The following is a 23,078-nucleotide window of genomic DNA, read 5'->3' as shown; positions in this document are numbered from 1 at the left end:
AGAAATGTCCTAGTGAGCAGACACTTTTTGTCAAGACAAACAATCGAGGTAAACTGTTGATCGTAAGTTTGTATGTTGATGATTTAATTTACACTGGGAATGATGATGCAATGATGAGGGAGTTCAAGGATTCAATGATGAAAGAGTTTGACATGTCAGACTTAGGGAAAATGAGATACTTTCTCGGATTAGAAGTGCAACAATTGCAGGATGGGATCTTTATCAGCCAAAAGAAGTATGCAATGGATGTGCTTAGGAGGTTTGGGATGGAAAAGAGCAATGCAGTACTGAATCCTATAGTTCCAGGGTTCAAGATTTCGAAAGATGAGAGCGGGATTGAGGTAGATGGGACGTTCTATAAGCAGCTTGTTGGGAGTCTAATGTACTTAACTTCTACTCGTCCAGACTTGATGTATGCAGTAAGTTTGATTGCTAGATACATGTCTCAACCTACTGAACTTCATCTTATGGCTGCAAAAAGGGTATTAAGATATGTGAAAGGGACCGTTGGCTTTGGTATTCTGTATAAGAAGGAGGCAAGTGGTGTTTTGACAGCGTACACCGATAGTGATTATGCGGGGTGTTTGGAGGACAGGAAGAGCACTTCGGGGTATGCATTCATGATGAGCTCGGGGGCGGTGGCTTGGTCATCTAGGAAGCAACCGATTGTAACTTTATCTACAACAGAGGCTGAGTTTGTGGCTGCTGCAGCGTGTGCTTGTCAAGCAATATGGATGAAAAGGGTACTTAAAATGCTTGGCTGTGAAGGTGATAAGTGTACAACTGTTTTCTGTGACAATAGCTCAACAATCAAATTGTCCAAAAATCCAGTGATGCATGGAAGAAGCAAGCATATTGGAGTACGTTTTCATTTCTTAAGAGATTTGTCCAAGGAAGGAGTGGTGCAGCTAGTTCATTGTGGTTCACAGGAGCAAATTGCTGATGTTCTGACGAAGCCATTAAAGCTGGAGCAGTTTCAAAAGCTTCGAGGTCTCTTGGGAGTGTGTGAGTCACCAAAAGTAAACTAAGTTATGCAGCTTAGTTTAAGGGAGGGTATGATAGAGTTGGAAGTCCTTAAACTTAGGAGTTTTGTTTTTCTGTTAATAAGTTGCCTATTCTCTAGGATAGTCCTATTCTCTAGAGTAGTGCTGTTAGTGTTTGAATTCTTCTCAGTTAGATTATCACGTTGGTATCTATCTACGTGGGCTGCAAGTTTTTCTCATTTTCTGTTTTGTAATGGCTGTTAAATAGCCGAAGTTGATTGTCAATGATAAGTGATTCAAGTCCAGTTGTGTTGTGTTCTTGCTCACATTCTTCTTGTGTTCAAAGTTCTTAACAATCTGCCCATCTATGGAGACAGTCGTGTACACATACGCGGTGGGTGGTGACCTTCACGTCTCATATTACCTCCAATTTCTTAAATCAACTGATACCAAACTTTGAGAGTTGAGATATGGCGGATCTGTTCATCAAACAATCAAAGCAGTACGCTGTGGCTCGGCCAGGTTACTCAGAAAAGCTGCTTCAGTTCATTGCTTCCAAGGCTGCCGCCCACGACCTTGCATGGGACGTCGGCACCGGTAGTGGCCAGGCTGCTCGATCCGTAAGTTTCTCATCTCACATCCCAAATTTCAAACCTTAATCTATTGGTTCCGGAAAGTAATGATCCTCTTTCCCTGGATGGGCAATTTGCTGTCCAAATTGCATAACGATAGGGAAGTAAGTTGCATAGTCCTCTATATTTTCGTATAGTCTTGCTTAGATTTCTTTGTTATTGTTGCAGCAATTTGGTCACTCATTGACTTATTCCTTTTTAAAATAATAGATAATCGTCTGTTCCATACATATATTATATATACACTCAAACAAAGATTGTGAGACTGGACTTGAACGGTTGAACACTTTTTTGTATCTCTTTTTTCTTGATATAGGCTTTAATTTTTTGATTCATTTCAGCTAGCTGAGATCTTCTATAATGTGGTGGCAACAGACACAAGCCAAAAGCAACTTGAATGCGCTCCAAAACTCCCCAATGTTCGCTATGAGCACACTCCTCCGGTCCTGACCATACCTGAAATTGAACGAAAATTGGCCTCAAAATCTAGTGTTGATTTAGTGACCATTGCACAAGCCCTGCATTGGTTTGACCTCCCAAGTTTCTACGAGCAAGTGAAATGGGTGCTGAAGAAACCCCATGGGGTCATTGCTGCATGGTGCTACACTCTGCCTAGAGTTAACAACAATGTAGACACCGTCTTCGATCGGTTCTATTCCATTGATGTCGAACCCTACTGGGATCGGGCGCGTAAATTAGTGGACGATAGGTACAGCACCATTGATTTTCCGTTTGAGCCGGTTAGGGGAGAAGGCAGTACAGGACCGTTTGAGTTTGTGACGGAGAGATTGATGGATTTGGATGATTTTTTCACGTACATAAGGTCGTGGTCAGCATATCAGACGGCTAAGGACAAGGGTGTTGAGCTTCTGAGTGACGATGTGATGGAGGAATTTAAGCAAGCTTGGAATGCTGGTGGTGGAGATGAACAGAAGGCTGTGAACTATCCTGTCTATTTAAGAGTCGGAAGAGTCGGGAATTGAATTAGTGTTGTTGATGGAGTATGTGTTCTGTTCTAATGTTGGGTAGTGTGAATTGAACACACCAATTGCAGTCGATATGCGGATTTGTCAGTTTAATACTTTAATTGTTTGAAGGGTTTTTTGCACCAACAGTGTCTGGAGACTTGGGTGACTGACAATATGATACCCGAACTTATAAAGTTATCAAAGTGATACCCAGACTCAATTTTTCGTATCTTCGTCATACCTGCGGTCATTTTCCGTCATATTTCCGTTAATTTGACCACGTGCAATGCATGTGACTGGTTAAATGAGGCTAAAAAGACTGATTTGCCCTCAATTCCTTTTTTTTTTTTTGGGACAACATTCAATTCGTTAAATTTTCTCTCTGTTATTCATTATCCTCTTCCTTGAAACAGATTGGAGTCACCTATCATTGTTCTTCCATCAAATTCAACCTCTTGCAATTTGCTTTCCCATTCAAATCCACCACCAGTCCCATCTCAGTGATAGCAATCAAGATAAGTATTTGAACATAGAAATTCTTCATGTTCTTCTTTTTAAACCCAACAAAAAAGCAAAAAAAAGAAAAAAAAAACTAAGAAATCCCAACATTTGTTCATGTTCTTGAACCCATTCATATTCATCTTCTCAAACCCAGCAAACCCATTTGAGCTTTCGAGAGAAGAGAGATTGGTGATGGCGGGATCACTCGATCCCAGCCTCACCTCTTCCAGCCCGCCGCAACACCAACAAGAAAACGAAAACATTAAATGCGCCTCTTCAACAATCTCCACCCAATAAAACCACCCAGCCATATACTGTTAGTGCCACCAGCCACCCATATCTGCAAGTCCAAAATGGCCGTCGACACCGCCTAGCCCACCTCCTCCCCTCGACCCACAACCCAATTGTCCGAATCCGCCCGGACCCGGACCCAAACCCGACCCACCTTCACCTCCTCCTCCTCTAAGCCCTCCACCTCTAGCTCAAACACAAGCTAGAAGCTCTCCTCCATCGCCTCCACCTCTTGCCAAACCTCCCTCACCAGCTTCCACCTCTCCCTCCCCGAAAATCCTAACCTCTACGACCTCTCCGAAATCTGCGCCGCCACTAACAACTTCCTCGCCAAGCGCTTTAGCTCCTCCTCCTTCACCCCCTCCTGGCGCTGCACCCTCTGCGGCAGAGACGCCATCGTCTTCCAGAGCAAGTTCCGCCACAGGCTCGAAACCCAAGAACTCAAGAACCGGCTCTCCATGCTTTGCCGCAGCCACCACACCTCCATCGTCAAGATCTTCGGTGCCTCCGTCTCCGGCGACAACGTCTTCTTGGTCTACGAATTCGTAAGCAACTGCGCCAGCCTCGCCGCGTGTCTGAGACACAAGAACAACCCCAATTTCACCTTGCTATCGACGTGGGATTCAAGAATGCAGGTCACCGCCGACCTCGCCCAGGGCCTCAATTATATTCACAATAACACAAGCCTCAATGTCCTGTGACCTCCCTCTCCACCGATTGAGATTGTTGGTTAGTAAAACAAAGTAATAAAATAAATTTTCAATATAATAATTTATTCAAAAATTTGAATTTATTTATTTAGAGTTTGATATAGTGGAAAAGTCTATTTTGCCCTCATTTCGCGACTCATGTGCGTCACACGTGATCGAGATTGACGATGCTGTGACGGCAATTTAACGTAGGTACGATGGAGATACGAAAAATTGAGTCTGGGTATCACTTTGATAACTTTGTAAGTTCGGGTATCATATTGTCAGTCATCCAAGTCTCCAGACACTGTTGGTGCAAAAAACCCTTGTTTGAATCATGCTACTGTAGGTTGGTCGAGGTTATTTTTGCTTACTTTTGTTTTCAGGTACTTAAAAAAAGTGCGCGGTAAACTCTATAATGAAACTTAATTTTGCTCGGATTTTGTTTTCCTGTTTAGGGCTTTAGGCTGAATATGGGCATATCATTGTTCTATTGTGGGGTTTGGGCTCCGGTATATGTATTTTCCTGGTGGTACCTCAGTGAAGCTGTGTGAATATATGAATATTCACTTAGCAATTTAACTAAGTTATAATATTCATACCTTTAGGCTGAAATGTAACGTATTAGTCGGAGTGCAGAAAGTCATTCCAAGACATTAAGTCATTAAGTCATTAACAATGTCGTAAATAGAAAAAAGACCAAACCGGTCACTTGAAATTCTCCCTGACCACGCCATGTCATTGGTCGAGAGCTACTCTCTCCAACCAAACCATGGGTCGGATCAAGAATCGCTGGAAAACCCTCTTGCCAAGAGCTCCAACTTTTGAGAGTGCAACCAATCCCACTATGTCAAAATTAACACTTGCATTTAGACATTGTAGGAGCGAAGATGGTCAGGCATGGTTTACTTCTTGACTAGGGATGACATAAAAATTCACGGGTCTATGTGCATCGATGGGTATCCGTTTTATTTGAGTAAAAAAATTTGGGTATTTTTAGCGGTAAATTTTCCATGGGTAAATGGGTAATGAGTGTTGGATACCCGTGGGTACTCATATCCATATAACTTATTAAACTGTTTTGTTTTTTATAATTATTATTATTATTTTTTATCAAAACTTGTTTTTTGGATTAATTTCAGTTTACCTCCTTGAGGTTTGGGGTGTCATCATTTCACCCCCTCTACTTTCAATTTTGACGTTTTACCCCATAAACTTTTCAATTTCAATCAGCCGTGTCCAATTTTTACTATTCCATCCAAATTGGACGTTAAGTTTGACTTTTGAGGGCTAAAATTGTCATTTCAACATAAAAAAATAAAAAATATTTTTTTTTCTTTCTGTTTTTTAGTTTTTTTAAATATTTTTTTTATTTTGTCTTCAACCTATACACCACAAGTTATAATAGGTTTATAAAAAAAAAAAAAAATACTCTAGGTGGTTGAAAGCCGCTCGCTGGTCTACAATATTTGTAATATATCTCTGATAAAGTGAAGAATTTTAGGATATATCCCCAATAAAGTGAAGAAATATTTGTAAAAAATAATTTTACACTTTATCTGTAAATAAATATCTGTATATCTCCAATAAAGTGAAAAAATATCTGTGTAAAATCATTTTTGGTCTACGATATTTGTGATATATCTCCAATAAATTGAAGAATTTTAGGATATATCACCAATAAAGTGAAGAAATATCTGTAAAAAATGATTTTACACTTTATCTGTAAATATCTGTATATCCTTAATAAAGGGAAGAAATATCTGTGTAAAATTATTTTTTACAGATATTTATTTACAGATAAAGTGTAAAATTATTTTTTACAGATATTTCTTCACTTTATTGAAGATATATCCTAAATTCTTCACTTTATCGGAGATATGTCACAAATATCGTAGACCAGCGAGAGGTTTTCAACTACCTAGAGTATTTTTTTTGTTTTTATAAACCTATTATAACTTGTGGTGTATAGGTTGAAGACAAAATTAAAAAAAAAAAAATGAAGAAACAAAAAAAAAAAAAAAATTTATGTTGAAATGACCATTTTAGCCCTCAAAAGTCAAACTTAACATCCAATTTGGACGTAATAGTAGAAATTGGACACGGCTGATTGAAATTGGAAAGTTTAGGGGGTAAAAAGTCAAAATTGAAAGTAGATGGGGTGAAATGATGACACCCCCAAACTTCAGGGGGGTAAACTGAAATTAATCCTTTTTTTTTTTTACAATTTTCAATCAAAATTAAGTTTATGATTAAAAAAAAGATGAAAAAGGAAAAAAAAGAAAAAGAAAGAAATTTTTTCACGTCTCTCTAAATCCCAGATCTTCATTTTCTCCCAGATCTTCATTCCTTCCTCCTTTAATTTCGAATAGAGCTCCAGATCTTCGTTGTTGATGGACAACTCTCTTTCTTCCTCCTTTGGTTTCAAATTGAGCTCCCGATCTTCGTCGTCTATGGCTTCGACACCATCAACGTCATAGAGAATGCGCCGGTGGCTCTCGGCGCGGCGGGAGTGGTGGCTGAGTCCTACGCGCGCATCTTCTTCACGAACTTGGTGGCCACCGGAAAGGTATACCCTCTAGAATCGGAGACAAGGATTTAAGAGGAGTGTAGGATTGATGATGTAGCGAGAGCCATCTGATCAATCACATATGATGAATAATTGAAGGAATTGATTTCAGTATTCCCACAATCCCAGCGTAAGAGTAGGTGTTTTTTTCCTTTCTTTTTTCTGTTCTTAGAGATGCTTTTCTCAGCAAAAAAAAAAAAAAAAAAAAAATTAAAGCAAACAGATGGGTAGTTGGGTACCCATTTACCCGATGGGTGAGTATGGAAATACCTGCGAAAAAAAAAAAGACTGGGTATGGGTATCATGGGTATTAGCCATTTTGGTTGTTGGGTGGGTATATTACCCGCGGGTATTACCCAATGGAAAAAATGCCAACTTTCTAGACGCACTCTTCTCGCTAAATAACCCTCACCGTATTAAGATCGACTTAATTGTACTTCACACGACCTGTACCTGTTCCACTGAAACATAACCTATGAAAGAAAGTGTATTGTAGCTTATGGTTGAGCTACATATGATCAAATAATGTAGCTTAAACTTGTATTCAAGTGATCATGGCTCAAAGTGAAGAAGGCACGATGGTTGAGGTTCAAATGATGAGGGCTTACTGGCATCGATGATTACTCACAAACAACTACTAAAAGATAGATCCGAGGAAGAAAACTTGGTAGATTTTATTTCCGAAACAACTGCTACGTACTATGTTTTAGGCTTTTAGCAAGTCAAATTGTCTTGAGTTGATGACGATACATGATACCAACACCAAAGTCCACAGAGAAATGAAAGAGGAGAAAAAAGAAAATTGGAAATGGTGGAAGTTCCATAGTTGACGAGATGACTTGGACCATGGGATATGAGATATTTGGTTTGTACCGAATATGGTTGTTTCGTTCCTAATTTCCACAAACTAGTGTAGAGGCCATCAATCGATTATAAGAAAGCAGAGATATCTTATGTAGACGGACCCAGCTGCTGCTCTGTTTGTCTGGTTCCTTTCATGGTACTAATGCTACTGTTCTCATCCATGATTGTGTTTGCCAAAGTTTTTGAGAATATTTTGATAAGCAGTTAGTCTCTCTTTCTCCGCCCCCTAGTTTTTTTTTTTGAATAAAAATTATTCATTTGTTCAAGGAAAACCTAATTTGTGTTTAGCCCAAACTCTAGGTTACTTGACCTAGTGGTAATAGGATTTAATTAGAAGGATCTAGAATGCTAATCAATGTAGAATTACTTTCCTTGTATGATTGAGATTCTATGCATTGTAATCCTCTATATAAAGATCGAGGCCCCTATTATCAATGAGAATACACAGCAAATTCCTCTCAAATTCAGTTTCTCTACAACACGTTATCAGCACGAAGCCCTAACCCTAAAGCCCTAAATTCGTAGCCTTCAAATCACAGAAACCACCGCCGCCCACCTTGAAGATCTCAACTCCAGGAGTCCAGAACCGGCGGCCCCGCCCACAGAACCGGCCGGAAAATATCCGAACCGGCCACCGGAAGTAGCATAAATCCCCTGCCCGGTTCAAAGCCTTGCTCACCACCTCCTGCAGCCATACTCGACCACCTGCAGCGTCTACACCCTAGTAACCCGGAACCGGAAATTTCATCACCAGAACCGGCCAAAATTCCACCGAACCCGCCACCAGAATCTTCCTAACCTGAACCGGCAGAAAGAAGAAAAAAAAAAAAAAAGGAGGAGGAGGCCCCAGCCCAAGCCCACTTGCTGCAGCCCATGCCCCTAGCCCAAAAGGGTGAGCCCACGTGCAGCAAGCCGCCAAGCCTCTCTGCCACGTCAGCACTGGACCTGCCACGTCAGTAACTCGGTCAACTATTAGTCAACCCTTTTCCGGCGACTTTTCCGGCCACTTTCCGGTCAGCTACAGTAACTCCGGCAGCTACAGTACTTTCCGGCGACCACTTTTCCGGCCATCTTTTAAGGTAATTTTTCTAAAAGTTCCCGTTTTTGAAGTTTTTTTTTCAATTTCTTCTTCTTTTCTCGGGGACTTCCAACATCCCTTCTTCTACCCCCCTTTCTTCTTCATAGGGGAGACCAATAGCCGAACTGTGGGGGTTCGTGCTCACTCCAAGCTTGGAGCTTGTAGAGTCCTCCAAACTTAGAGTTTGTTGAGAAGAAAACGATCGACCATATACATCGTCGTTTCGATCTAATCCAAAACCCCTCTTGGAATCGGATTTTCTTGGAAGCGACTACGCTAAGAAATTTAATAGTTTTTCGTTGTAGCCTTTTTCGCTCCGAAACTAACCCTAATCTTGTGTTGTTTTTCAGGATGAGTTACCTGAACAAGTTGAACTTTGTTCCACTCGAGACAACTGGCGCAGGATACCATAGGTGGGTCCGAGATGTGCGCCAACATCTTAAGGCTGATGGACTTCTGGAAACCATCCAAGAGCCTAGTCAGAACGTGCTCTCCATTGAGCAAGCTACTGCTTTTGAAGCAAAACAAGCTAAAGCCATAATTCTCATGACAAGGCACATGAATGACGCGCTCCAAAATGAATACCTCAATGAGGAAGACCCAAGAAAGCTATGGGTAGAACTTGAGCAGCGATTTGGCAACGTTCGTGACTCCCTGCTTCTTGATTTAGAAGTGCGATGGCATAGCCTCCGCTTTTGTGATTTCAAGTCTGTGCTTGATTATAACTCGGAAGCTCTTCGTATCAAGTCTCTGATGGAGTATTGTGGCCAAGCCATAACTGATACGATGTTGATTGAGAAGACTCTCTCTACCTTCCCCGTCTCTGCACTGATGATTTCAAAGAACTATCGGATTGATGTAAATGCAGGACGTATCACAAGGTTTCATGAGCTCATTGGCGCCATGAACGTAGCTGAAAAGCACGATAATATCCTTGTGAAGAACTATAATACTAGACCCGTGGGAACTAAGCCTATTCCGGAGTCTAACTATAGTCGCGTCCCCAATGGAGGACGCAAGGAGCGAAACCCTAAGGATAGGGACAATTCTGGACATTCTGGTCCATATGTTCACCCTAAAGAGGAAGGAAATCGCCAAGAGAGGCGTGCACGGAACCGTGGAGGTCAACGTGTGAAGAGAGAGAGAGGCGGAGCCTCCGACCATGGTGGTAACACCACCAAGAGGATAGGTCGTTCAAATCGCGCCCCAATGGCGCCTCGATCAAGGGAGCCTGACCATAATGATGTTTGTTTTCGATGTGGATCAACTGCACATTGGGCCAAAACATGTACCGCACCCCAGAATGTTGCAAACGCATACAAGACGTATCGTGAAGCAAGGGAAGCGAATTACATGGCACAAGAAGATCAAGATGGCGATCTAGATCTAAGGGTGGGAGACTACAAGGATCAAGACCAAGAAATTGGCGATTTTGATTAAGTCTTTTTATTTTCCAAGAGATGTAGGCGATTGCCATATTACTTTTTATTGGATTAGATTTTCTTTGATCATAGAAACAATGATGTACTCCGTTGGCTTATGAATAAAATTTCGAGTGCTTTTCATTATGACTCAATTTTGATTCTGAGCATATGACTTTGTGACTACGATGGCTAGGCCATCAATATTAATTCAAGGACATGGAATAGCCCAAGTTCCACTTGCCAAATGGCACCTCGATTATAGTTGTCACAGAAACTCTCTACGCTCTTAGGGCACATAGTACCCTATGAATAGCCAACGAATTCCATGCGAAAATGCATGTAGAGAACCGAAATGAGTTCCTTTGCATTACCTCTAAATGATTGCGAACAAAGATGCATCTTAGAGAAGTTTATGTGTCTCTCTAGTGGACTTTATGTCACTATTCGAGCTATTAAATCCAATAAAGTTATGAGAGAAGATCTCTTGGATTTAAACACATATTGGCTTTGTCATGACAGGATAGATCATCCTAGTCATGATATGATGATCCGTCTACAAAAAGACTTCACACGGACATCTTTTCTCTCGAGCGAAATGAATTACTACAAGAAATCTTGGCTTTTACGGCCTGCAATTTACGGCGTGCTCTGAATGCGTGCCATAAAAGACTCCCACTCTTCCTTTTTGGTCTTTCACGGCGTGCTTTGAATGAGCGCCGTAAAAGACTTTTCTTTAGTGGTCTTTCATGGCATGCTTTTATTGCGTGCCGTAAATGTTACTATACATTTACGGCGTTCTATTATAATGTGCCGTAAATAAGGTGGGAAAGCGCCTAAATTTTGAGATCCCGCTCACGTTTTTTTCGCTAAATTCTAATCTCCCACCCAATCTCTTACTAAAAAAATTTCACACTTTAGACCGAACAAACGCCGAACTCTATCAGCTATCCTTTCCTCTCTCATATCTCTCCCCCTGTTTCTCTCAATCCTTGCTCAAACTAATCCAATCATCCTATTGTCTGGGTGAATACCTCTCTCCCCCAAACATCAGATCTAAGGTGAATCGACAAGAAAATCCGATTTTGCTTTTGGCTCCTTAGTAAGGTAGCGCAAGAAGGGCGAGTCCATCACCATGGTCCCCTACTTGGATTCGGCAGGAGTAGACATAGCCTTGCCGCGATGGTCATGCACGGTAACCCCGTATTCTCCGACATTCAGTTCCTCAATTTTTAGGGTTTCTCTAATTTTCTAATATTTCCCTTATCGACTCTGCATTTGTTGTGTTCATGGCGTTGAGATCGGGCGGCTGGAAGCTCTCGTTAGCGATTTTGAGCAGAAAAGCTCCCCCAAAGAAAAAGGAGCCGGACTCTTCCACCAATCCAACTCAGATCCAATCAAATAGAGCCGGAGAGGACGAAACCCGTTGCTATATTCATGGCTTTCGGTACCAAAGGCGATGTCTATCCAATTGCTGTAAGTCGCCGACTCACTCTCTCTCTTTCCGTTTGAGACTATAATCTTGATTCTCTATTCTCTTTGCAAGCCATTGCGGCGGCCTTTGCTTCTGACCAGAGACAGTACCAAGTTGTTCTTATCACACATTGAGCTCACGAGGTTTACTTTTATAAACTCTTGTCCATGTTTTAAGGCTCCTATATTTGATCAATGCTAGAGATTTTTTGTTTGTGACAATTCTTCTAGGATTACCTAAGAAACAACCTTTTGGGACTCCAAAAACAAAAAAAAATTGCAGATTCCTCTGACCCTAACTCATTCATTATTTTTGTAATGACATTTGTTCACCTCTTTAAGGAATAATCTAGCACCATTCAAGATGGCCCAAGAATACAACCCTCGTTTTTCTCAGAGTTAGGCCACTGCATTGTCCCATTTATCGCTCAGTAAATCCCACAATTTTGCATTGTCCATTGCATTCGAACTCCAATGAAGTAGCATATAACACAAGAAATTCATATATGAATACTAGAATCTGCTACTTTCATGTTCATTGATTTACATTTCCTTCTGTATTATGCCAGGCATCCTTTAACCTTGTCATATAATCCCAAGGCTGCAAGTTTTAGAGATGGTCTTTTGCGTACGGGATACTGTGGAATTTAAATTGTGTTCAACAATAGTTAGGGAGATTGTAGGTCTCAAATGCAGGTTGATCGTTTTATTACAAGAATTTATGATTTGTCCCATGATACTACAGGCCTTGACACTTTTTAGAGCTTGCAGTTTTTCAGCTTTACTTTGTTGGCCAACAACTACATGTACTCAATAAATTATATACCAGCTTATGCTGACTTTTAATAAAAAACTGGAGTGTTTGTTTCTATAGATTCACTTTAAGTGAATCAAAAAACTGAATATCTCTCTCTCTCTTAGGACCAAAACACTTAAATGAAAGTGTTTCAATCCATAATCGGAGGGTTCAGCATTGACTACTTATACCATCCTAAATTGACATGTTGCAAGTCAAGTTATTAGCAGTCTAATTATCCTCACAAAATTATTACTAGTATTAATAGTAAGAACAGAAGAAACAGTAGCTCCCTATTCCTCACAAAATGTTCACATTGATACGTTCATATTTTACCTAATCTTATGGAAATGTTCATGCAAATGAAATTTGTTTCTTTGATATGCTATTGAGCTATATTTTTAGTCTTATTTGCTGGTTGTTATGCAGAGCTTACGTTGTCACTTGGCTGAGAAGAATGTTTCCTATCTTCCAATTTCATCACCACTTGTTCTCTCTATCCATCAGAAACATGATACTACAGGTTCAAATTACTCTCTTTCTCTCATCATTCTCTCAAACTCTCAATATAATAGCATTTGTTTAAGAAATAGGTAGAAAGTACTTTTGCAAATTTCTCATTGGATCTCTTGCCTTACCAGGCTCTGTAGAGTTGCCTCTTTCGCTGTAGAAAAAGTTGTTTTCTGGAGAACATACAAAAGAATGTCTTTCGGTAGTTGAAACGATATTTGGATCAGGCCCAAGCATGGATGGTGATTTCATTGTGATAAATTTCTTTGCTCTGGTACTTTCCTTTGAAATTTTTATTATATTTTTTGAATTTGAATCAAAGTTATCCCTTCCATGGATTGATACGTTAGTGACATAAATGAAGCAAGTATAAAGCATAAAACTTTTGAAAATCTATACTCAAGGATGTTAGATATAAACATGATAATAATTTTTTGTAATTCTCTGATTGGAATTACAACTTTTGGAGTTATGTATCAATACAAATGCATAGCTTTCTATGCCTACGTCAGTCAACTTCTTTGGGTCAAACCACAAAAAAAAAAAAAGGGCATTTGCATGTCTAGTGTGAATCTCCTTTAAGTTGGAACTTCTAGCCCAAAAATCCGTTGTGGTGTTTTACAATAATGGCTTGTGGTGCCATTCTTTTGCAGCAAACAGGTTAGGAAGAACTTAATACGTGCTTTTTCCAAAATAATAGTCTTGAATATTCATGTAGCATCTAACTAAAGCCAGTTTGCCAGAATTATGAGAATGTACTAACTGGTCTTTTTATCTATTCATTGGGTTGTTTCAGATATCAGCTTAATATATTACATGATTTGTGGTCAAGGAACAATCAAATTGCATGTGGTGTACAATGTATTGGAGGTAATTGAGATTTTGAACCTATGATCTAATTTGGGGTTTGTGTGCGTTTGATTTGTATCATTTTCGGCTATATTCTTGTGCAATTTGTCTATTTCTTACTTCTTGTTGTGGAATGTGCTTCAATCGAAGTTGAAGTACTCGAATCGGAGTACTTGAATAATAGGTCGCTTGCTAGACATAGTAGTTTGGTTATGAAGTTTGCAGTTTTCTGTCTAGGAATTAGGGAAGTTTGTAATCCAAGACCTTAGGAACATTCTTAATTTTTTAACTCTAGCAATGTTCAACTAAAAAAAAACCCCTTGGATTACATTATTTGGTAGCGAATAAGTCCGGAAATTTGAGGTTTTGATAGTACTAGTCTTTCAGTGTCTTACTTATCAAAGAGCTTTTACCTTGGTCTCATAGGAAAAGCAACCAAGTGTACTGACTAGACTAGCAACTTGCTGTTTGATTCTTTGTACGTACTATACCACTGTCATTCAAGCTTCTGTTATGCAATCTTTGGCTTTATTTCTTAGCTTTTTTTTGTGGTTGCAGCGTGACAATATGTTGTTATTGTTGTTTAGATTGGAGTAACCATTTTGTGTCGAAGAGAAATTATCATGTCCCAAGGATGATCGTTGGACTAAGTCTCTAAATGATAGTATCTTAGAAGACACAACACATCTGCTATATGGTATAATACATTGTGATGGGATTGGGCATTTGCTATGCATCAATAGACTTAGAGGGGGTTCTAAGCATCTTCGCGGCAGAGAGATCATGGATCTTTGGGATCAGATTTGCACAAATCTTTGAACCAGGTAATGGAAACACAGTATTTCTTAATGGACATTGATTTATCCTTCTTTTCTGTTTTTTTTTCTTGGTTGAGTATTCCTGTTTACTAATCTTAATTAAATTGTTATTTTGGCAGTTACTATCAAAGAGCTTGATTACTACACATATCCAATGATCAACAATAGACTCATTGTGCTATAAAGATTGTCAGCAATACAGACTATAAAAACACAGGCAAAGTATATGGGCAAAGTTTCTTGATGCAAGTTAGAATCCGGCACCATGGACTGAAGAACCAACAACTAAAATATTGGCTGAAGAACCTGCAATATCAGGAGGTGGGAATATTGTGTGGAATGTGAAGGTAGGTTACTTCTCTGACCTTCCTCCTTGCGTTTGCTATTCTTTAAATTGCCCACAAGTTACGTAACTAACGAGTGTTAATTCCTGGAGTAGAGAAATATTTGGAACCTTCTTCAAATTAGAGTTTATGTTCAACATAATTGAAGATTCTAAGCATGATCATTGTCGGTTTTGCCTCTGTTAATACATATATAGGATCCTGACATTGTCTGTTTTCTTTCTATTAATACATAGAATCATATGACTATCCTACTTTTCTATCCCTTTTCCAGATTATCTTGATGAGTAGGATAAGCAAGAATGTTTCAGAGGAGCTGTCATATGAAAGAAGCTCTGATGATCGCATGCCTCATATCTACAATATCATTAGGTTTGCCATTCTTAAAAACACTGCTCATTCATGACAATTAGTGGTCCATGGAATTCCACTGATGGTGGTGATCCATCAGTTGATGATAGCTCTTTAATTCAAACTGCAATAAGGTTTGTGCTGCTTGCTATCTATTATTTAGTGGCAAAGACGATACTACTTTTGGTATTATATTGAATGATGTTATCTTTGTAGATATGGAAAGGATGTTGTGAAACATGATCTGCAGAACTGCAAGAACTGGAATCGTTTTCTTAAGGTATAGCTTTCCCCTTATAATTATTGCGATGGTTAAGTAGTTGCAAGTCAGTTTGATTTTGCAGGTTTAATTTATGACTAGGTTTTCATTATCTGTGGCATGTGCAAATACACTACGATAGGATTGGGAAAGATGGATTCTTTAGCCATAAAGAGATTATTGTCATATTTGTCTGAGTGTCTTCCTTCATTGGATACTGGTAGTTTAAATTTATAAAAATGGAACATGAACTTCAGTTTATTGAATGTGAACTTGTACTCATAAGATCTTTGAATATGATAGCGGAAATACTTGTTCACCATTTTTTCTTTACAGGATGAGCTTGTTGGCAGCTTTACCTTCAACCCTTAGCTGAAAGCATTGATAAATGAATGGCTTTATTGGTGTGATACTGAGTCTTACAGATTTGATTTTGTAGTGACATCTTTTAGGGATGAAAGTTTTATGAAGTGTCTCTTTTACATTCAGCTTCTTATATATGTGACATGAGGGTAATATGAACATGACATTTGAGCAATATAATTTTTTTTTTTGTTTGAAAAGACCTCATTTACGGCGCGCAAAGTGTGCCTTAAATAGGAATTTAGTCACTCTTTTACGGCGTGCAGATGTATGCCTTAAATAGGAGGTCTTTTACGGCGTGCAACGTGGGCCGTAAATGACCTCAATAACATTTGTGGAACCACTTTTACGGCGCGTTAATTGTTCTTTTATGACGCATCTTTGCGTGCCGTAAAAGACATGGGGTCTTTTACGGCGCGAGCTTTTACAGCGTGCTTTTGTGCGCCATAAATAGGCTTTTACGGCGCACATGGTGGGCCGTAAAAGACCAGTTTTGGTGTAGTATGAATCAAAAGTTGATTCTTAGACTAAGTGTGACCGATGCTGCTGCCTAGGGCACCGCCTCCGTCCACCACCAGCCTAGGGCTGGCGTAGTCCCTATCCATGACTCCATGGATGGCGTCCATCATGGTGATGGCGCCCTAGGTGATGCTGCAATCACCAACTTGCTTCAAAATAGCGTTTCAGACGCTCAGGCTTAACCAAAATTCTCATTGGTTGCTTCTAAAGCCTCTCGCTCGTTATACTAAGCCTGTTCTTACAAAGAATCCATGGGGATTTTGTGGACTGATTCAACCAACTTGCGGACGCTTAAATATTTTATGATATTGGTTGACACGCCAACACGCTGGTCACGTGTTGTGCCATTGTCCACCTATAAATGCTGCTTACGCTACACTCCTAGCACATATCATATGACAATGGGCTCACTCCCCAAATCATCCTATTCAGTCAATTGGATTTGACTATGCTAGTGAGTTTACATCGAAGACTTTCGATGAATATTGCAATGGGCTTGATATTGGACATCACATTCCCATGTCACACCCAATTGGTCTCACGGAAATGACTACGATGGTAGTCCGAACATTGGTAATGCGCACCAATCTTCTCACATCCGCTTGGGGTGATGCGATATCGCATGCAGCCATGCTAATTCGTCTACGACCTACCGCCACTCAATGTACCTCTGCGTTAAAGCTAGTGACTGGGTACACGTATTTTGTACTTACACACATTTGAGTGAGCCATTTATGTGCCAATTGCGCCGCCACAGCGCTCTATAATGGGTCCTTATAGACGAATGGGCAACTACGTTGGATTTGAGACTTCAACAATCGTCCGCCACTTAATGCCCTTGCAAGGCGATCTCTTTACCGCTAGATTTGCGGGTTGTCACTTTGATGAGACAGTCTTCCCGTCGTTAGGGGGAGATAAGAACAAGGATGTTCAGCAGGAACGACAGGGATCGTCGTGGCCTGTCCCCACTATGTCTCATCTCGATCCCTATTACAGTGACGAGATCACACAAATATGCTGCAAACATGCCTGCAAGGAAGGACGTTCCTACGAGAGGACGTAGCGCCACCCTACACGGAGGTAGGCATGGCGCCAATGCCAAAGAAAGTGGCACTCTGGCGTTACAGGCCATGGCCCCAGCTAGGATGCGTGGGAGGCCCGTGGGTTCGAAGGATACTTTGGCACATTCCAATCCTTTGATCATCAAGACTCAAAATCCGTCTCATGCGAATCTTCCGGGTTATGGTTATCGTTGGGGGATGCCTCAACGTCAAAATCTATTCCTGAGAATATAGAGCTCTATGAAACTTACACTAGTGTACATGAGACGTGGGATAGAAACTCCATCATAATTGATGATGTAGTTGTGCATTTCGTTGCGCATGAGTTTGTTGAGTCAGATGATATCGAACCACGCTCCGTTGATGAATGAATGCCAATGTAGAGAATTTTTGGCCTAAATGGAAAGATGCGATCCAGGTTAAGATGGATTCTCTAACGAAGAGGAAGGTTTTCGAGCTAGAGATGCCAACACCTCCTAACATAAAACCTGTTGACTAATGGGTCTTCGTTAGAAAGCGTAGTGAGAAAAAGAGATGGCAATCTCGCCTTATGGCGCAAGGCTTCTCACAAAACGCCCTGGAATCGACTACGATGAGATATATTCTCTCGTAATGGATGTCATTGCACTCTACTACCCTGTCAGTTTGGTAGTTTCCGAATAACTGAACATGCAGCTTACAAATATGGTCACTACGTATCTCTATAGGGATCTAGATACGGAATATACATGAAGGTTCATGGCGAACTTCATTTACCCTAGTCAAGTGGCTCTAGACCATGGAGCGCGTTTACAAAGAGGTTGAAACGCTCACTAAAGTGACTACTTGATTGGGAAGGGATATGCCCACGCGTTTCTATAACAAGTTTTGGATTCTATCGCGGTTCATGTTGGACATGATCTTCATTAGAAGCCCTTAAAGAGTTAAGGGAAACCGCTGAACACTTGAAATCCGATTTTGAGATGAAGGATTATGGGAGAACACGATTATGTCTCGGTTTAAGAACTTGAGCATCGTGTCGATAGATGCTTAGGCATTTTGACAAGGTCAAGCCTTCAAGCACCCCCATGATCGTTCGTAGTCTTGATCCTGAAAAGGATCCTCTTCGTTCGAAGGATGATGACGAAGATGCGCTAGGGGCAGAAATGCCCTAGTTAAGTACAATAGGCGCATTATTGTACCTAGCTCAATGCACAAGACCGGACATCTCATTTACCATGAACTTGTTAGCTAGATATAGCTCTGCGCCAACGCGACGCCATTAGATTGGTGTAAAAGATATCCTTCAGTACTTGAGATGTACGATTGACATGGACTTATTCTATCCCTACAAAGAGTGATGGATTCGAACCCATCACACACCAAGAACGCCGCCAACACTGGCTTGCGTCCATTATCCCCATCCCAAAACGACATGTGTTTTGGAAGGTTTTGTTGATGTTGGGTATCTCTCTGACCCACACAATGGTCACTCCCAAACTGGTTAAGTGTTCACCATGGGAAAAGACCGTGATATCTTGGAGGTCTACAGAATAGACCATAGTCGCTATATCTTCGAACAATGTAGAGATCATTGCTCTTCACGAAGTGGTTCGTGAATGTATATGGATTGGATCCATAATTACGCATGTTCGAACAATTGTGGTTTGAAGTCTACCACAGATGAGCCTACAAGCATTTAGGATAATGCTGCTTGTTTTGAACAAATGAGGCAAGGCTACATCAAAAGCGATAACACCAAGCATAATCAGCAACAACAGACTCTCCTCGAGATCAAAGTGAACTAGGTTCGATCTGAGGACAGTGAGGCAGACTTGTTTACTAAGTCATTGCCCAATTCCACGTTCGAGAAACATGTGGCAAGAATTGGCTTGCGGAAATTATCTGAACTCCTATGATCGTAGTCATCAGGGGGAGGCGCAGACATCAGGGGGAGATGTCTACATGTTCACCTCGAATCGTGAAGGGTGTGTTGTGCTCTTTTTCCCCTTCGACCGAGGTTATTTTTGTCCCATTGGGTTTTTGTTACTCGGCAAGGTTTTTAACGAGGCAACGAGAGAAGCACCGCGTTTGGGCAACACAAGGGGGAGTGTTCAAGGAAAACCTAATTTGTGTTTAGCCCAAACTCTAGGTTACTTGACCTAGTGGTAATAGGATTTAATTAGAAGGATCTAGAATCCTAATCAATGTAGAATTACTTTTCTTGTATGATTGAGATTCTATGCATTGTAATCCTCTATATAAAGAGGCCCCTATTATCAATGAGAATACACAGCAAATTCCTGTCAAATTCAGTTTCTCTACAACATCATTATTATTATTATTTTCTTTTTACGGGAATCATATTTCAATTAGAACTTTGGTAATCTATATTCTACTAGATTAACTTAAATGTAAATGATAAGATGGCTTTAATTTGTTAGGAAAACCTTCAAATCACCGGCGGATCTAGGAAGAGGGTTGGGCGGGCTCAAGCCCGTCCAAGATTTTTGGGTTTAAAAAAAATATTAGATGTATGCTTCTTTTTTGATTTTTTAATTGAGGGTAGTCCATAGTGAAGCCCATCCAAGTACTCCCGAGTCCTGACCACGATCGTCTATTTGCTGCGTTCCTTTCGTTGCTTCGCAGCTTCACTCCTTCAGTCCTTCTCAGTTTCTCACAGTCAGACAGTGTCACATTCTCTTTTTCTCTCAGAAATCGAAGTCAGTTTCTCTTCTACTCTTCTTCTTCAATTTGGGCAATCAATCAATTGAATGTAAGTAGGATTCAATTTTGTTCTATTTATTCAATTCAATTTGGGACAATTTTTAGGGTTAAGAATTGATGTCAATTTCAATTTTGTGGGTTTTGCTTTAGGCATTTAGCAGTGGATTGAAGATTTTTTTTTTATGTGCTTTGCTGTAGAAGTGTGGAACACTGGAACTTGCTTACGAAAGGAAGAAAGTGGTATGGCTTCTTCCTTCCAATTCAGTGTGAGGAACAATGGTTTAGAAGAAGGCTTATTTCTAATTCTAATAAAGTAAATGAGTGATAGTTGTTATTGTCATGGTGATATCATTGATATGCTGCATCTATTTCGACTTTTCGAGGTTGTTGACTTGTCGTTGCAAGTCTTTAATATTCATGTTAGTGTTGGTTGGAAGGAATGGATCTTTGCTGTTAATTTTGCAAATAGCTTACACTATGAATCTATGATGATCTCACGGGCGGAGAGCTATAGTTATCTAGATTTTACTTCTGTTTTTTTTTTTTTTTGGTCAGAGATGCAGAGAGCTATAGCTATCTTGATGATGCCGTCGAAGCCTATTTGGAGAGCATTGTTTAAAGGCTGAAATCAACTTGGTAATTGAGCAAAGCTACTGCTTTCAAGGGATTCTCTTTCTTTTTCTTTTTTCTTAATGCAGTGCATGTAATATTGTGGCTTTTATTTTGGTTTTTGAAAGTTAGTTTCTTAATTTATAGGTTAAGCCAAAATGTCAAATCATGAGCCAAAATTGAAGCGCTCAAAATTCATTACTACATGGTTTCAACCGTCGAGATTCTCCGTTATTTTTTTATTTTTTTTCTATTAAGAAACTCAAGCCTGCCCGAAGTTTCATTCCTGGATCCGCCACTGCTTCAAATTGCACCATTTGACTGTTGTTCTTTATTGGGCTTGCAGAAGTGAAGAGTGGGCTGCATGTACACATTGATCAACGAGACAAAAACAGGAGGAGGGTAGAATTACCCAAAACGCCTCCAGCGGGCCATGGTTATTTGCTTGGGTTCGCGAGCATTGATTTTCAAGTTGGATATTTATGTTATCTTCTAATGAATTCAAAAAGAAAAAAGGATCAAGTTACACGTACAAAGCCAGTGGCATCAACATAAATTCTCTTCTTTTCTCTGTGTTTATGTATTCCAGCTTTTGGGAGAGTCTGAGGAGTTGTCTTATTGTCTTTACTTGGTTTATGTCGGAGGGTTTATAGTTTATAACTCTATCCTTCCTTTGCTTGTACTATGAAGTTGTTCTATTGATGAATTGATCCATCTAAAGTTAATGGGCTTGATCAGACTCAATATCCTACCTCTTTGCAAGTATAAAGTTGTTGTATTGTCTTCCCGCTTGTAATATTAGAGTTTCAGGTAGCAATTTGCAACCATGTAACGACTTGATCAGACTTAATTATGTATAAAGTCCGATCCAGAAGACTAGAGATATATGGTCATGAACTTATGACAGATAAGCAGGCTTTGTCTTGAAGAGAAACAAATACAAATAGAGGGCAAGAGAAAGAATGGCTAATTGAATTATATAGCACCATTTCAGGCAATTGGATAATTTCAATTCATTGGACATCCATATAGCACAAAGCAAAACACACTAGCAAATGCTATCAAATTACAAGTTCCGAATCCATAATATTACACGACACATTGACACGTACAGTTACACATTGACAATCATATTTGATAGTATGAGAGAGATCGAAACAGAGAAAAATGATCTTAATTACAGGCTTAGCCAGAAATTTCAATGGCTTTGACATCAGGCCTCTTCACCTCTGCCTTCGGAACAGTCACACTGAGAACCCCATTCTCCATGGCAGCCTTAATCTCTTCAAGCTTCGCATTCTCAGGAAGCCTGAACCTCCTGGAGAACTTGCCGCTGCTTCTCTCGACCCGGTGCCACTTGTCGTTCTTGTCCTCCTTCTCTATCTTCCTCTCTCCGTTGATCTGCAGCACCCTGTCATCTTCAATCTCAACCTTGACCTCTTCTTTCTTCAGCCCCGGAAGGTCGGCCTTGAACACATGGGCTTCAGGGGTCTCCTTCCAGTCGATCCGGGTGTTGATGAAAGCCGGATTCTCGCCAGGAAATTCAGGGAATGTGGAGAGCGATGAGGAAGGGAATTGAAAATCCCTGAATGGGTCCCAGAGATCGAGGTTGAAGACGCTGTTTCGTCGGAAATTTGGGATGAGCGACATTGTGAATGGATTGGACGATCAGAACGTTCGAGTATTTGCTTCACTGGTTTGGTGATTGGAGGGGAAGATTGGATGCGTATTTATAAGGAGACCCAAGAATTTTCTGGAGAATGCTCCGACTTGAAAACGTTTTTCTGATTTTCTCTCGAACTTTCCGGGGCTTTTGAGAATGACATACGCAACTGAAACTTTCTTCGACTATTTGAGAATCAGAAAATGGGCCAATAGTGGGCTTCATAATGGGCTCTTGAAGAAAGGTGGGGAGTGGCCTTTTAGGAACTAACCGCACCGAACCGAATCAAATGCTGGAAATCTAAAGTTTTAAACAGAATTGGGCGATCAATTATTAAAGGGTAAAAATGAACTGAGCTGATATTTCCGTGCAGGTTTCAGTACGGCTTCCCTTACGTTATTTCTTATTGTTACTTTTAATTTTTTTAGAAAATTACACACAAGTGTTATTTTGAAATACAATTTTGTCTCAATACTCATATAAAGACCGGTCATTAGCTTCGTTTGAACTTTGAAGAAGCTAGGTGCGATGAACTCTCTCTCTAGTTTGCTTTTACAACTTAGAATTTGGCAACTAAACTTTTTGATTAGCTTGTAATCATGATTGCCTTCAGCTTAGATTTTGGTAACCACCCATTGTTGGTGGATGCACGCACATTTTACATTCATGCATGGCATCAGATCTTTTTAATTTTGAGAATGTCTTCTCCCTTGCAAAACCATCAATCCTCACTAGCACTCAATTATTATTGGGCTAAATAC

At 40.2% G+C, this 23,078-nt stretch overlaps 2 protein-coding genes and 2 long non-coding RNA genes across 4 annotated transcripts; 3 read left to right on the top strand and 1 right to left on the bottom strand.

Annotated features, from left to right (window-relative positions):
• The first annotated feature begins 1,369 nt into the window (after nucleotides 1–1,369).
• LOC112168177 (putative methyltransferase DDB_G0268948) lies at nucleotides 1,370–4,486 on the top strand. Its single transcript, XM_024305295.2, has 3 exons — nucleotides 1,370–1,603; nucleotides 1,957–2,694; nucleotides 4,391–4,486. The coding sequence occupies exons 1-2, from the start codon at nucleotides 1,454–1,456 to the stop codon at nucleotides 2,596–2,598; spliced, it is 792 nt and encodes a 263-aa protein (XP_024161063.1). The 5' UTR covers nucleotides 1,370–1,453; the 3' UTR covers nucleotides 2,599–2,694; nucleotides 4,391–4,486.
• An 8,423-nt stretch (nucleotides 4,487–12,909) lies between these two features.
• Nucleotides 12,910–14,704, top strand: LOC112167629. Its single transcript, XR_002923869.2, has 4 exons — nucleotides 12,910–13,049; nucleotides 13,572–13,645; nucleotides 14,212–14,448; nucleotides 14,562–14,704. It is a non-coding gene; the product is annotated as an uncharacterized LOC112167629 (long non-coding RNA).
• A 457-nt stretch (nucleotides 14,705–15,161) lies between these two features.
• LOC112202173 lies at nucleotides 15,162–15,953 on the top strand. Its single transcript, XR_002937137.2, has 3 exons — nucleotides 15,162–15,271; nucleotides 15,354–15,417; nucleotides 15,733–15,953. It is a non-coding gene; the product is annotated as an uncharacterized LOC112202173 (long non-coding RNA).
• Nucleotides 15,954–21,624: 5,671 nt separating this feature from the next.
• LOC112166493 (18.1 kDa class I heat shock protein) lies at nucleotides 21,625–22,370 on the bottom strand. The gene has a single exon (XM_024303357.2). It carries the CDS (start codon nucleotides 22,302–22,304, stop codon nucleotides 21,840–21,842), a length of 465 nt encoding a protein of 154 aa, XP_024159125.1. The 5' UTR covers nucleotides 22,305–22,370; the 3' UTR covers nucleotides 21,625–21,839.
• Between the last annotated feature and the right edge of the window lie 708 nt (nucleotides 22,371–23,078).

This window comes from Rosa chinensis, chromosome 5 (genome assembly GCF_002994745.2).
Source record: "Rosa chinensis cultivar Old Blush chromosome 5, RchiOBHm-V2, whole genome shotgun sequence".
Classification (NCBI taxonomy): Eukaryota; Viridiplantae; Streptophyta; class Magnoliopsida; order Rosales; family Rosaceae; genus Rosa; species Rosa chinensis.
The sequence above is the reverse complement of the archived record's forward strand: the minus strand, read 5'-3'. Positions and strand labels throughout refer to the sequence as shown.